We start from the raw sequence: 13,530 nt of genomic DNA on the forward strand, positions 1-13,530 counted from the left end.
CATAGCGTGGCTGTATTATAGGCGAATTTCGCTGATTGGGAGTTGCTGTGACTTTTCAAGATGTGTGACTATTTATTTTATCATGGCATCTATTGCTTCATCGGCATAGCTTAGTATTCCGGCAAATGACTGATTGTATCCATCAACCATGATCTTCACCACAGGTATCGTACAATCTCCAGAGTTAAGATAAAAGTAATTAGGCTCACTCGAGCCCAGTAAGAAAGCCAGATCTACCGACCCTTTTTATTTTCACCTTTTCCAGCCTCGTCCTTCTGAACAGCAGCCTTAACAACATCACTCAATACCTTCGCCAAGTATCCGCCGACAAAATACGCAACCACCGCAATAACAACTGTATACACCGCCGTCGGCACCAACGACCGCGGAAACACATTCCACAAAAACGGATCTAAAATAATATCCGCCATGACGGGCGGCACATTCTGCATTAATGTTGTGTTGGTGGTGTAGTAATCGGCCGCGGCCCATATGCGTAGGAACAGGACTGATTCTGCATGAGACGTCAGTGCGAGGGGATCCTCTTCTCGCTCGAGGGGTGTTCGGCTGCGGCGTTTGCGGGAGTTGTGTTGGTGTCGCGCTTTGGAGGGATTGATATTTCCGTGGGGTGAGGCTGGCGAGCGGTCGCGGGAGGCGGGTGGTAGTGATGTGCTGGCGAGAAGGGCGTCGGAGAAGTTGAGCAGGGATGTGAGGAGGGAGCGGGATGAGACAACTTCTTGGAGGGTGTATGTTGTCAGGTCAAAGGAGGTTGGTTGCTGTCTTCGTGTCAAAACTAAATCACAAGTTCGGTCTGGAGAAAGGGGAAATACTGTAGCCATCCAACATATCCGCACCTCGTATCTTTGCCCCGGCGTGAGGTCCTCGAGATAAAACCATGACTCCGCCCCGTGTGGTTCCTCGTCTGTCGGAAACGATGCATTCAGATTCGTCCTGAGCATGAAATCAGTCGGCGACAGACGGTCCAGACCTAGATCATCGATGGCCGCGTTCTCAGCGGGTACGGCCCATGGTAGCGGCGCAACGAAGATTGTCTTTTCGGTATTGGCAGCTGCGTGCTGAATAAAAAGGAGGATGGAAATTAGGCGGAGGTAGAAAGTCGAGGCCATATTGGAATGGTGTATGCATGGTCCTTTTAATATGGACGTGGGTATGTGACAGGCGTGAGGATCTACCGAGCTCTCAAGGTGGTGTCTTGCTCATCTACAGAGTGCGTGACCAAGTGACAGTAGCGTTTCCTCTGACTGAATATACACTCTGTTATGTCCAGAGTTGACGACGTCATGCGGCGAGGTGGTGAATGAATGGAAGGGCTGTCAATTGGGCTGGGACATTTCGACCGGGTGTGGAACGTCAGCAGTTGCTGTATATTATGTATAACAGGCCAATCAGTTCTCTGACCCGAAATCACAATGGCAATGTTGATCTACTCCGTATGGTCGTGCGTAGCTGTACGACGGTGTGATGATCGCCTTGAGATCCAGCGGACCTCAGAAGGAAGATGGAGCGTCATCGACGGCATCGAAAACAGCCAGCCAATCAACGCACGAAGCACAGAGGGGCTTGGCAGTAACCCAATTGTAAAGCATAAATCCACGGCCCCGCTGGTTCTTTTGGGAAGCCAGCCAATCATACCAAAGAATCTGCCCTGTCCACGCCCCAAACGGGAATAGGGGCAACGCGAACCGAAGAACTAAGTGTGTTTACTGCTTAGCTTTGTGTACTAGTACCCCTAGTACCCCTAGCAGCTCTAGTCGGCAATCTAATATGGAGTGGCCTTCCGAGTGACAGTACAGACAGACAGACCGCCAGGGGGCCCGCACCCGTGTTGCTGGCAAAGGCGGTGGACGGCCCTGCATCCGCGCTACGCTTGCTTTTTTCGCTGTCCACAACAAAACGTTGGGCCCTTTTCTTCGTCACGCTTGTCTCAGACGCTCGCTGGGTCTATCTCTGTGGTCTGTGTTTCTGTCTAATCCTTAATTGACTTCAGTATCCCGGAGTCTCCTTCTGAATATTCTTTCTCCCTTCCCTTTTATTTCCATCGTCCATATCATTGTCTTGCTCAGTTATTTGTAAGTTCGAACTCCCTTGGTTACCCCTCCGTTGGAATGCGGGAAGACCACCGTCCCCCCTTTTTCCCCCGTCGCATGACTGTTGTGATTATCTATCATCACATCGCTAATCGTGTTGTAGTAATTTGAAAAAGACGGCAAGATGAGAGAAGTTATTAGTTTGAACGGTACGTCTACCCCTTTCTTCTGCCTTATCTCGACCCGTGTTGTTTTGTTGTTGTTGATGAGACGCGTTGTTGACTTGTTTCGTGCAAATAGTCGGTCAGGCCGGTTGCCAAATCGCCAACTCTTGCTGGGAGGTACGACATTTCGAATAAGAACGAATATCAAAACAAGAAAACTCGAGAAACTAACGTCTAGATAGCTCTACTGCCTTGAACACGGTATTCAGGTATGCACGATTCGCTGCTCAATAACAAACGCCCTTTATGTCGAAAAACCGGCTGACAAATTCTGATATAGCCCGATGGATACTTGACTGAGGAGCGCAAGGCCCAGGAGCCCGATGAGGGTTTCAGCACCTTCTTCTCCGAGACCGGTATGTGAAGGATTCAAAAACATTCAACTGGACGAACCATGACATCCCCATCTAACACCAACTTTTTTCTGGATAAGGCCAAGGAAAATACGTTCCCCGTACCATCTACTGTGACTTGGAGCCCAATGTGGTTGATGAAGTCCGCACCGGTACCTACCGCAGCCTTTTCCACCCTGAACAGATGGTCACTGGCAAGGAGGATGCTTCCAACAACTACGCCCGTGGTCACTACACCGTTGGCAAGGAGATGATCGACCGTGTCTTGGACCAGGTCCGCCGTGTCGCCGACAACTGCTCTGGTCTCCAGGGTTTCCTTGTTTTCCACTCCTTCGGTGGTGGTACTGGTTCCGGTTTCGGTGCTCTCTTGATGGAGCGTCTTTCTGTTGATTATGGCAAGAAGTCCAAGCTTGAGTTCTGTGTCTACCCTGCTCCTCAGAACGCCACCTCCGTCGTTGAGCCATACAACTCTATCCTCACCACTCACACTACCTTGGAGCACTCCGACTGCAGCTTCATGGTCGACAACGAGGCCATCTACGACATCTGCCGCCGCAACCTCGGTATTGAGCGCCCTGGATATGACAACCTCAACCGTCTCATCGCTCAGGGTATGTTCTATGTCGAAGGTCTAGCGAAGTCAAATTGCTAACTTTGTTTCAGTTGTCTCTTCCATCACCGCCTCTCTTCGTTTCGACGGTTCCCTCAACGTCGACTTGAACGAGTTCCAGACCAACCTTGTGCCATACCCCCGTATCCACTTCCCCTTGGTTGCATATGCTCCTGTCATCTCTGCTGCCAAGTCCCTCCACGAGGCCAACTCTGTCAACGAGATCACCATGTCCTGCTTCGAGCCCAACAACCAGATGGTCAAGTGTGACCCTCGTAACGGCAAATACATGGCCACCTGCTTGTTGTACCGTGGTGACGTTGTCCCCAAGGAGACTCACGCTGCTGTTGCCACTCTCAAGACCAAGCGCACCATCCAATTCGTCGACTGGTGCCCTACTGGTTTCAAGATTGGTATCTGCTACCAGCCCCCTCAGATGGTTCCCAACGGCGATCTCGCCAAGGTCAACCGCGCAGTGTATGTTTATGATCCTCTTGAAGCAGGCTGAAAAGGGACGAGCTAACAAATGAATTAGTTGCATGCTTTCCAACACCACCGCCATCGCCGAGGCCTGGTCTGCTCTCGACCACAAGTTCGATCTCATGTACTCCAAGCGTGCTTTCGTTCACTGGTACGTTGGTGAGGGTATGGAGGAGGGTGAATTCTCTGAGGCTCGTGAGGACTTGGCTGCCCTCGAGCGCGACTACGAAGAGGTTGCCAGCGACTCTCTCGAAGAAGATGAGGAAGTTGAGGCCGAATACTAAGCTTGCCTCGCCCGTACGCACACACACTAACAGACGGAAATTTTCTTCGAAAGAGGGTTGTGTAATGCTTCGTTATATACCCAATCCATAATCTTAGCTGTTCAAATTTTTTTTAATAGTCCCCCTTTTCCTTTGTTACATCCTTCCAAATTGCCGCTTCTGATTCGATTTCTTGTTACTTTTTTATAACGTCTTCTCTCCTGCAACCCAATGTTCTAGGCCAAAAAAAAATTTCCTTGATGTTATTCAGACTGTGTCTAGAATTGAGGGTTGTTGCACCTATTCCTCGAATCACTGATGTTGATGACAGCTTGAAATTGAACAAACCGTTTTACAAGTATACTATTTCCTTGTAATTGAAGCCTAGGCGATAGGTGAAAGGGGCATTTTAAAACAATCCGTATTAATAAGTACTAAGGTTGTTGAACGTTTTATATTGTCGTCGCATAGCTTGCTTCCATATTGAAGTCATGGATAAGTTAGTTATATATTTAAGGGGGTGCTTACAATTGACAGCACCAACACCGGCAAGAATACGTTCGAGAGTTGCTTAGGTATTCGACTGGAAATATTTGAACCTGAATGCTATTGAGATGATTCGAATTATTCAAAATTTACCAAGTCAATTGCAATGCTTTGAATAAGATATAAACAGAACGACGGATTATACTTGTCGATGTAAATAGAAAACCAGTACAAACAATGACGGGACAGAAATCAATTACCTGCGCAAAACATTACCCATGATGCAAAATATACGGTAATACGATTACAATACTACCGCCGCCCCAAGGGTCTAAGCTAGCTTCCGCTAAGCACCTCACCTACCATCGCATCGTCACTGTCCGGTCAGTCTCTCCCCCAACCTCCACGATCTCATTTGATCTCTCCCAACCCTCCATTGATCGGAGCTTTGTTGCTTTTGAGCTCATGAGCTCATTTGTTTATTGTACAGTTGAATAGAAAGCTCAACCTCGGATATTCCCAATATTAATTCTTTCCGATCGAATCCCCTTGTTGCGACTTCTGCTCCCCAGGCTGCCCTCTTTCGATAATTCCGCAAACAAAGTTGACAACCAACCGGGCCGGATCGCAGCGCTCTACCCAATTCACGAATATAATTTGATTGGAACGACATCTAGTGTGTTTACCGCCTGTGTCCCCGTGTTGGAAATACAGGTTAATCGTTCTTCGTTATTAGACGGTCCGTCAGTGGCAGGTGGTTTCTAGCCGTTGAGGAGTGCGCGGTATAGGAGACGACTATTAGAATCGGGTCTTGCGGCCGAGAGAAGAGAGTATGGCGGAAGCAGGTGTGTTGGCTCCAGCAGGTGTATGTAGTGCGTTGGGGCTAATCCTCGATATCTTGGCTCACAGCTCCTCCCAACCTGAACCTCACCCAGGAGGAGAAGAAGGTATTCTTTCAATTGTTCCAAGCGGCCGATACGACCAATCTTGGGGTTGTCACGGGCGAACATGCCGTTCCTTTCTTTGAGAAGACAAAGCTCCCTCCTGATACTTTGGGTCTGGTATGCTTTCTCCAAATCTTCTCTTAGTACAGCTTCCATGACGGAACGGATTTACTCATATGTTGTGGTTTGAAATAGATATGGCAAATAGCAGACAAGGAGAATCGTGGACTTCTCACGCCCTCAGGCTTCTCGATGGTGTTGAGGCTTATTGGACACGCGCAAGCCGGGCGTGCTCCCACGGATGAACTGGCTTTGCTGCGTGAGTGTACCTATCAGTGTGATTTCGAGCCAAGCTAATTGAAATATATAGCCGGCCCTCTGCCTCGATTCGATGGTATTCAGCTTGCTACAAGTACGCCCTCTCGTCCGTCAACAACAAGTCCACCTCCAGGAGCCCCTGCCGCCCCTGGGGCTGCGGTCAGAGTTCCGCCTTTGAATCCGGAGGATGCGAATAAGTTCAATTCTCTATTCGAGAAATCAGATACACCGGGTGGATTTATGTCAGGTATGTGATGAGCTGTGTTTGAAAGTATAATCGGATATACCTGGCTCACTTAGATGCGTAGGTGAAACGGCAAAGCAGATCTTTGAGCGTGCACGGCTACCAAACGAAGTCTTAGGCAGGATATGGAATCTTTCCGATACGAAACAGCGCGGCCAACTTGATGCTAGCGAATTCATAATTGCCATGCATCTATTAACTTCTTTCAAGACTGGTGCGATGCGGGTTATCCCAGCGGCTCTTCCTGCTGGCCTGTATGAAGCAGCATCACGACGGGCTGTTGGCCGTACTTCGACTGGCTCTCGCGCGACTCCCGATGTCCCGCCAGTACCGGCCATTCCTACACACTTCACTGGCCAGCGGACGCAGAGTCCATTGAGCAGACAACCCTTCACACCCCTTTCGGCACAGTCTACTGGTGCCGAGTGGCTGATCAGTCCCCCAGAGAAGGCACAGTTTGACAATATATTTGCAACCGTTGATACAGCAAAGGCTGGAATTATAAGTGGCGATCAGGCAGTCGCGTTCTTTACCAATGCTCAACTACCCGAAGATGTCCTTGCTCAAATTTGGGATCTTGCGGATATCGATGCCGACGGACAACTCACAAAGGATGAGTTTGCGGTAGCTATGTATCTTGTACGGCAGGTACGGGGCAAGAAAGAGCCATTGCCCGCAACGCTACCTCCCGCTTTGATTCCTCCTAGCATGCGCCGAGCAGACCCAGGACCTATTGCAGCTGCCCCTCCACCAGCACCGGCACCAGCACCGGCATCAGCACCACTTCCACGCTCAGCAGCTGACGATCTTTTTGGCCTTGATGCATTTAGTGCGCCAACTCCCGCAACACCTGCTCAGATCCCGCAGTCTACTGGAGGCTCCAATGCGCCAGTGTTCCAGTCTCCTGGATCACCTTCCTCGCGAACTTCTCAATCGGGTCCCTCCTCTCTCTTCAAGCCATTTATTCCTTCGTCTCAGTTCGGTCAAAGTCTCGGCCCACAACTAACGGGTGCTGTCTCTGCGGCGAGGTCCCCCCCTCCTCCTTCTGATGATCTATTGGGTGATAATGAGCCGGAAGAGGCGAAGAAACTCACCAATGAAACAATGGAGCTGGCAAATTTGTCAAATCAGATTGGAACTTTATCCAAAGAAATGCAGAATGTGCAGACGAAGCGTGCCGCAGCTGAGCAAGAGTTTACGCAATCGTCTCAGCAAAAGCGTGACTTTGAAGCCCGTTTAGCTCAAGCCAGATCTATGTATGAGAAGGAGGTGAAGGACTTCAAAGCTTTGGAGGAGCGTTTGAATGCTTCGCGAGCTGAAACCAAGAAGCTCCAACAGGACTACGCTCTGATTGAAGGTAGCCGTCAGGATCTGCAAAATCAATATGAGCAGATTTCTGCTGCCCTTGTTGCTGACCAAACCGAGAATGCTTCCTTGAAAGAAAAGATACGCCAGGCCAATGTCGCAGTCAGCGAGCTAAAGCCAGCTTTAGACAAGGCCCGCTCTGATGCTCGTCAGCAAAAGGGTCTAGTTGCTATTAACAAGAAGCAGTTGGCTACGGTTGAGGGCGAAAGAGATAAGATTCAAGGCGAGATCGATAGCTTAGCTAAAGAAGCTCAAGAAACTCAAGAGGCTGCAGAGTTGACTCGCCAGGTTTCTGGCCCTACTGGCGTAGCAAGCCCCGCGTTATCTACTGCCAGCCAACAAACGAATCCTTTCTTCAGACGGACAACGACAGAAACATCTGACCGATCTGTTTCTTCGGCTCCCCCTTCCACACAAGCAACGTTTGATAGTCTTTTTGGACCTTCTTTCACCCAACCATCGACATCTACTCCACCGCCACCAACCTCATTCGGTCCAGCATCGCCTTTTGCACCACGAGCACAAGAGACTTCAGCAAGTCCCGACAACTCCGGTATACCAATTCCATCTGTATCTCCACTACCCCAAGCTACAATGGAGCCACCCGCACCTTCTCAATCGCGACAAATAACACCGAGTTTTCTACCACTAGACCATAACCTTGAATCACCGTCCAACAATACATCCACTGCTGTCTCCCCACCGGCTAGCCGTTTTGGTGCACCGGATGAGTTTGGCACGCCTTCAAGGACTGCATCGGCAGTTCCGTCAGTAGGAACCGGTGCTAATCACTTTGCGGAACCTGAGGCAACGGCCGCGCGATCTCCCTTTGATGAGTTTGAGCCCCGTGTAGCTTCACCTGCTCCGTCACAGAACAACACGACTCCACCTATCTCGTCAGTGCCGGGGGCTTTCCCAGAGGTACCAACCGAAAGTCAGCAGCCAGCTGAAGCTGCGCCGGAGCAGACAAAAGAACAGAGTTTTGATGAACTATTTGGAAACTTTGGACGTGAGCGCTCTAAGTCACAAAAAGCCAGCGACTTTGATGAAGCTTTTGCTGGGATGAAACCACGAAGCACCCATAGCACCGAACCACCTGCACCAGCCAATGGAACTGGCGAATTCCCTCCCATCAGAGAATTCGAGAACGACGACGATGACGATAGCACAGACAGCGAAGCACCTTTGGGATTCGATGACAACTTCACTCCAGCATCTCCTCCCCGCCATGAGGAGCATTCCAAGAATGAATCGATTGACTCGACGCAGCTGCACGCGTTTCCAATTCCAGGCAGTAGTGTGACCATTTCGCAGCCCCCGCCTCCTGATGCTCAGCGGTCTCCACCTAGCTATGATACATCTACCGCCGATAAGAAACCGGATGACTTCCCTCCAGCATTCCAAGGGTTGTTACCTAGTCGAAGCGACCCTACCGCGGCACCTGACGCTCCTCATGCGGTTGAATCGAGTACTGGCGCACCGATTGTTGCTGGAGAACCCCAGAGAAAGGCAGGACCAGCAGACTTTGACGCTGCTTTTGCCGATCTCAGCCTAGCGCCTGCAAAGGAAGATGAATCGGAAGAAGAGTCAGAAGACGAGCCAGAAGCTCAATCTCATCGCCCACAAAATGATTTCGATTTCTCGTTCGATGCCCCTGCCGCAGTCCCAGCAGCCAAATCTACTGCACCCAACACAGCTGCAGCAGATTTCTTCAGCTTTGACAGCAATGTCGCCACATCAACAACTTCTCCAGCAGGAAATGGTAATGCATCCGCATCAGCAGCGGCAGACCACGACTGGAACGCTCTTTTCGCACCCCTGGATAACGCCAAGCCTGCCTCACCACATGACAGCAACGGCACTGCTACCGCTGGTGCAACTGATGCGCGAAAACCAGGATGGGCCCTTAACAATGATACTGGCGAAGATGACTTGATCCTGAAACGATTAACGGGGATGGGCTTCCCACGCGACGAGTCACTGGCTGCTTTGGAGAAGTTTGACTATAATATTGATAAGGTACGTCTATGTAACAGTTCCAAACGCATATAATCCATGACACATAATAGCTAACATCTTTGTGTAAACAGGCCGCCGATTATCTCACTTCGAGGTCATGATCTAAGCACAAAATGAAAAATACGTTGTATATACTATTCTACCCTACCCCCATTTCATATGTCTGTCTCTCTATCTACACCACGGTCTATCTATATTATCCATTTCTTTCTCCTATTTGTCTGCTATCCAATCCATGGTTTTGTGCCACCTTCTTGCCTGCGTGTTTGTTCCTTCATAAATCCTTTTGCCGTTTGTTGTTGTACGCCTCTTGGCCTTTTGAGTCATATTTATACGTCTTTTTGTGCGTTTTATCGATAGTAGTGTACATCTAATTCAAGTTCTTATGAGATAAATAATTTCATAGATGTGGTTCGCGTCTTGAGTTTCGGCTCGTGTGCATTGTTGTTGAATCTACTACTTTTTAACGCGAGAAGTGTGATGTTCATAACGATTTACTTGGACAACTTAAGCAAGAGCCATGTTTGAAAGCAGCCACCAATTGCAATAACGTTCAATACAAAGTATAATATTATACAAACATAGGTCTACAGAGCTTTTGCTTCAATACAAGACGCCAGAACATAAAAAATGCAATATGAATTGCCACTTAGACCCTTTCCATCAATCGAGTCGAATGTGTATCGCGAAAAAACATGTCCTAAACAGTGGGCATGTTTCATGGATAATGATCATGGGCTCTTTTCGTGTATGGTTGATACTCGTTGCAATGAAACAACTATGAACTCGTTAGAAAGAGAAAAATCACGGGTTGATATGAACTTACCAAAATCTTCTAGAGATCGTTGCCTCGGACTTGCTCGCGGGCTTCTACCATGCATCAAATTGTCAAAGCCAGTAGAACCTTGGAGGAGATAGAAGATGCCACCCATCACGCAAAACACCCCGAAAGAAAAGACCCATACACGAACCACAGCAAGGATCGATGTCGGTCCAGCCACAAACCAACCAAATACGCAGAAGATAGTGGCGATGACGTCGACAAATAGTACTGCTAAAACTAGTTGCCAGGATGGGAGCGACGACCAGAAAGGGCCATTCGCACGCGTGATAAAGATCAGCCAATTCTCCGTCAAAGCAATTTCCAGGAACAAGACAGAATCACGTTCACCATATCCTTGAATAATACCTCCGTTCTTTCCTCCCACTAGCATGGTGCTCAATGTAATCCATGACCCAGAGAACAAGACTAGTCCAAGGATAATTGACATGCCCCATAGCCTTGGAAGATTCCATTTGACTGGAGTTCTTGAATATGGTGCATTGTCATACGCGATTGCTAGTGTCGCAATATCTGCGAAAATTGCAATGAAGACAACCAGTTGAAGATTGAGGCTCTCATTGTAAAAGGCAATCCAAGCCCCAAAGAAGAATTCTAGATGCAGTGATAAAGCGATTCGATAAACCACATATGCGTACATACGATGGAATATTTGACGTGAGATCTTGAGTGCATCGATGATTGCTGATAGGCCAGGAGCGAGAAAAACAATATCTGCAGCTGAACGGGCAGCGTCTGACGACCCCTCTACCGCAATACCTGTGTCTGCTTTTTTCAAAGATGGTGCATCATTAACACCGTCACCCGTCATGGCAACAAGATACCCTCGCTTTTGCAGAATGTCGACAACCGCGTACTTATGTTCAGGGAATACTTCAGCAAAGCCATCCGCCGCTTCGACGAAATCATAGACTTCAGAGCCAGGCATATCTCCCCCACCGCCGAGACCCAATCTTTCTGCATTGTAGACATTCGTGCCTAGGCCTAGCTGTCGTGATGTTTCGCGAGCTATACCCACTGCATCGCCGGTCAACATCTTGACTGAGAGGCCAAGAGTTTTGGCTTCGCTGATGGTCTTGAATGTATCATAACGAGGAGGGTCCGAGCAAGGCATGATACCCAAAATTTCCCAGGGATGACCTTCATACTTTCTAGCGATTCCCAGAGAACGAAAACCACGTGCAGCAAATTCAGCGACCTTGCCCTTATATGCAGCATCAATGGCTTCTGGAACGGGATGGTCTTCCTCAACTGTCTTCAAGACAAAAAGAGGTGCACCTTTGACGCAGGTCATTTTATTTCCTCCTGGTGACCGGACAACCGCAGTGACTTTTTTGGATACGGAATCAAAAGGATGGAATTCGAGAACATGGTATTGAGATAGACGGCTCTTGGTGTAAGGATAATGATGGAGGCTCTTCAAGAAGGCTTTGTCGATGGCATCAAGACCTTTCTTCTTTCGTCCAGCCGCCAAACAGGCAGTTAGCATGAGGTCCTCTCGATCAACACCAGGGACGGTATATGGCTCTTCCAAGGACAGTTTGTTCTTCGTCAAAGTACCGGTCTTGTCCGAGCAGAGGATTTCGACCCCTGCGAGTGATTCGATAGCTGATAGCTTCTGTACGATGGCCTTTCTCTTTGCCAAATATGCAGCCCCAACTGCCATTGTGGTTGTAACAACTGCAGGAAGACCGACCGGGACACCAATGATAGTAATACTCAGTGTAAATTCGAGGATTCTGATGATCTCAACTGATCTGAAGAATGAAGCAACCCAAACGGACATGATGGTCCAAATGACAGATGCAAGCAGAGTCGCTCCAATTCTATTTAGCACTTCTGTAAAGTGACCACCGCCGGAAGAAGCAGAGTTGACCAGTGCAGCTGCACGGCCTACAAAAGTGCTATCGCCAGTCGCCGTAACCAACAAGAATGTCTCACCTCGTTTAACAGCAGAAGAAGCATAACACGTATCTCCGAAATATTTGTCAACGGCAAAGGATTCGCCAGTGATCGCAGATTGATCGATTTGTATGAATGCGCCTTCGGTCATGATTTTGCCATCAGCTGGGATAATGGTACCCTAAAAATATTAGAAACAGGACCCGAGAAATAGCGAGCGAGCTACTGTACCTCTTCTATATGTATGATATCGCCAGGAACAACTTCTGAGGCTGCGACCTCTACCACACGACTATTTCTGAATACTGCCGCCTTCAAAGCCAGGGTTTTCTTGAGTTCGTCGACGATTGAACCAGCTTGGTATTCTTGTACGAAGCCGACAACTGCATTTAGAAGCAGCAGTCCACAGATAACACCCAGATCGACCCAGTCTTGGAGACCGGCCGCCAGAACCGCTGCAGCCTGGAAATCGTACTATGATTAACAACATACATCTTATATGGACGGTGTTCAGAACTTACTTCCATCACAAATTGAATGGGACCGACGAAGAACATGAGGAATTTCACTATCGGGAGTTGCTTTTCCTCCTTTCTCATTTGATTCAGTCCATACTTTTTTCTCCGTGAAGCGACTTCTGTGTCGGTCAGACCTGTGTGCGTATTTGTTTGTAACTCTTCAAGAGGAACATGACTACAGCTGCTTGACTCGTCGGCTGGATCTTGTTCTTCCTCCAGGTGACCATTGTGTGATTCGAGCTCTTCAATGAGGGCGTCCAGATTTTCGTCAAACTTGGCCTTTTCGGGGGACGGACTCCGTTCTTCGAACTTGAAGCCGTGAGGCAACCCCTGCCAGTCACTGGCCTCGATTGAAGATATTGCAATCGATGTCCTCACAGAACCGTCTCGGGTGCCGTCATACCTCTCCATGGTGTTCAAGTTGATTTGGTCAGCGTGGTTTCTGGGTTCTCGAGTGCTGATGATAGGTTTCGACGGGACTGTATATAGGGGTAACGCTGCAGCTAGGGTATGATCGTAGTGTCGATGTGTTGAGGTATACTGAGGAGTGAAAATAGAAGGCTGATGAAGGTATATCGATGAAGTCAACGTATATACTATATACTAGTTCATGTGCCGAATGAATGGCAATCCAAATGTTGTGTGGAGGAAGAGAGAAGGCATCTTGTGTAGGTAGCAAGCGTAGAAGACGCCAAAGAGAAGGAGATGATGCACCAACGGAAGGTGGTAGGTTGGGCTGAGGGTAAGAGCCATCCACCTCCTGCCTCCTCACACCTTCTTATATTCGCAATCGGAAGGAGAACTCTTTCATCTTTCTATATCCCCCAAGATAGCCACATCCTTGGATTTTAATTGCCCTGAAAAGGCCTCTCTCGCGGCTGCCTCTTCGTTCACGCACATCCATAGTTGCAGATA

The 13,530-nt window shown here is 48.7% G+C and overlaps 4 protein-coding genes across 4 annotated transcripts; 2 read left to right on the plus strand and 2 right to left on the minus strand.

The window, feature by feature from the left end:
* Positions 1–233: 233 nt before the first annotated feature.
* Positions 234–1,127, minus strand: EYB26_007015 (uncharacterized protein; the record flags this gene model as incomplete). Its single annotated transcript, XM_054266287.1, has 2 exons — positions 234–776; positions 831–1,127. 2 exons carry the CDS (start codon positions 1,125–1,127, stop codon positions 234–236), a joined length of 840 nt encoding a protein of 279 aa, XP_054122262.1.
* Positions 1,128–2,232: 1,105 nt separating this feature from the next.
* On the plus strand, positions 2,233–3,999 carry EYB26_007016 (uncharacterized protein; the record flags this gene model as incomplete). The annotated part of the gene is made up of 7 exons (XM_054266288.1): positions 2,233–2,257; positions 2,349–2,389; positions 2,455–2,481; positions 2,553–2,628; positions 2,706–3,236; positions 3,289–3,712; positions 3,771–3,999. The coding sequence occupies 7 exons, from the start codon at positions 2,233–2,235 to the stop codon at positions 3,997–3,999; spliced, it is 1,353 nt and encodes a 450-aa protein (XP_054122263.1).
* A 1,297-nt stretch (positions 4,000–5,296) lies between these two features.
* EYB26_007017 (uncharacterized protein) lies at positions 5,297–9,455 on the plus strand (the record flags this gene model as incomplete). The annotated part of the gene is made up of 6 exons (XM_054266289.1): positions 5,297–5,309; positions 5,374–5,525; positions 5,604–5,727; positions 5,779–5,973; positions 6,035–9,354; positions 9,426–9,455. The coding sequence occupies 6 exons, from the start codon at positions 5,297–5,299 to the stop codon at positions 9,453–9,455; spliced, it is 3,834 nt and encodes a 1,277-aa protein (XP_054122264.1).
* A 630-nt stretch (positions 9,456–10,085) lies between these two features.
* EYB26_007018 (uncharacterized protein) lies at positions 10,086–13,026 on the minus strand (the record flags this gene model as incomplete). Its single annotated transcript, XM_054266290.1, has 4 exons — positions 10,086–10,132; positions 10,181–12,278; positions 12,329–12,559; positions 12,619–13,026. 4 exons carry the CDS (start codon positions 13,024–13,026, stop codon positions 10,086–10,088), a joined length of 2,784 nt encoding a protein of 927 aa, XP_054122265.1.
* Between the last annotated feature and the right edge of the window lie 504 nt (positions 13,027–13,530).

Source organism: Talaromyces marneffei, chromosome 5 (genome assembly GCF_009556855.1).
Source record: "Talaromyces marneffei chromosome 5, complete sequence".
Lineage (NCBI taxonomy): Eukaryota > Fungi > Ascomycota > Eurotiomycetes > Eurotiales > Trichocomaceae > Talaromyces > Talaromyces marneffei.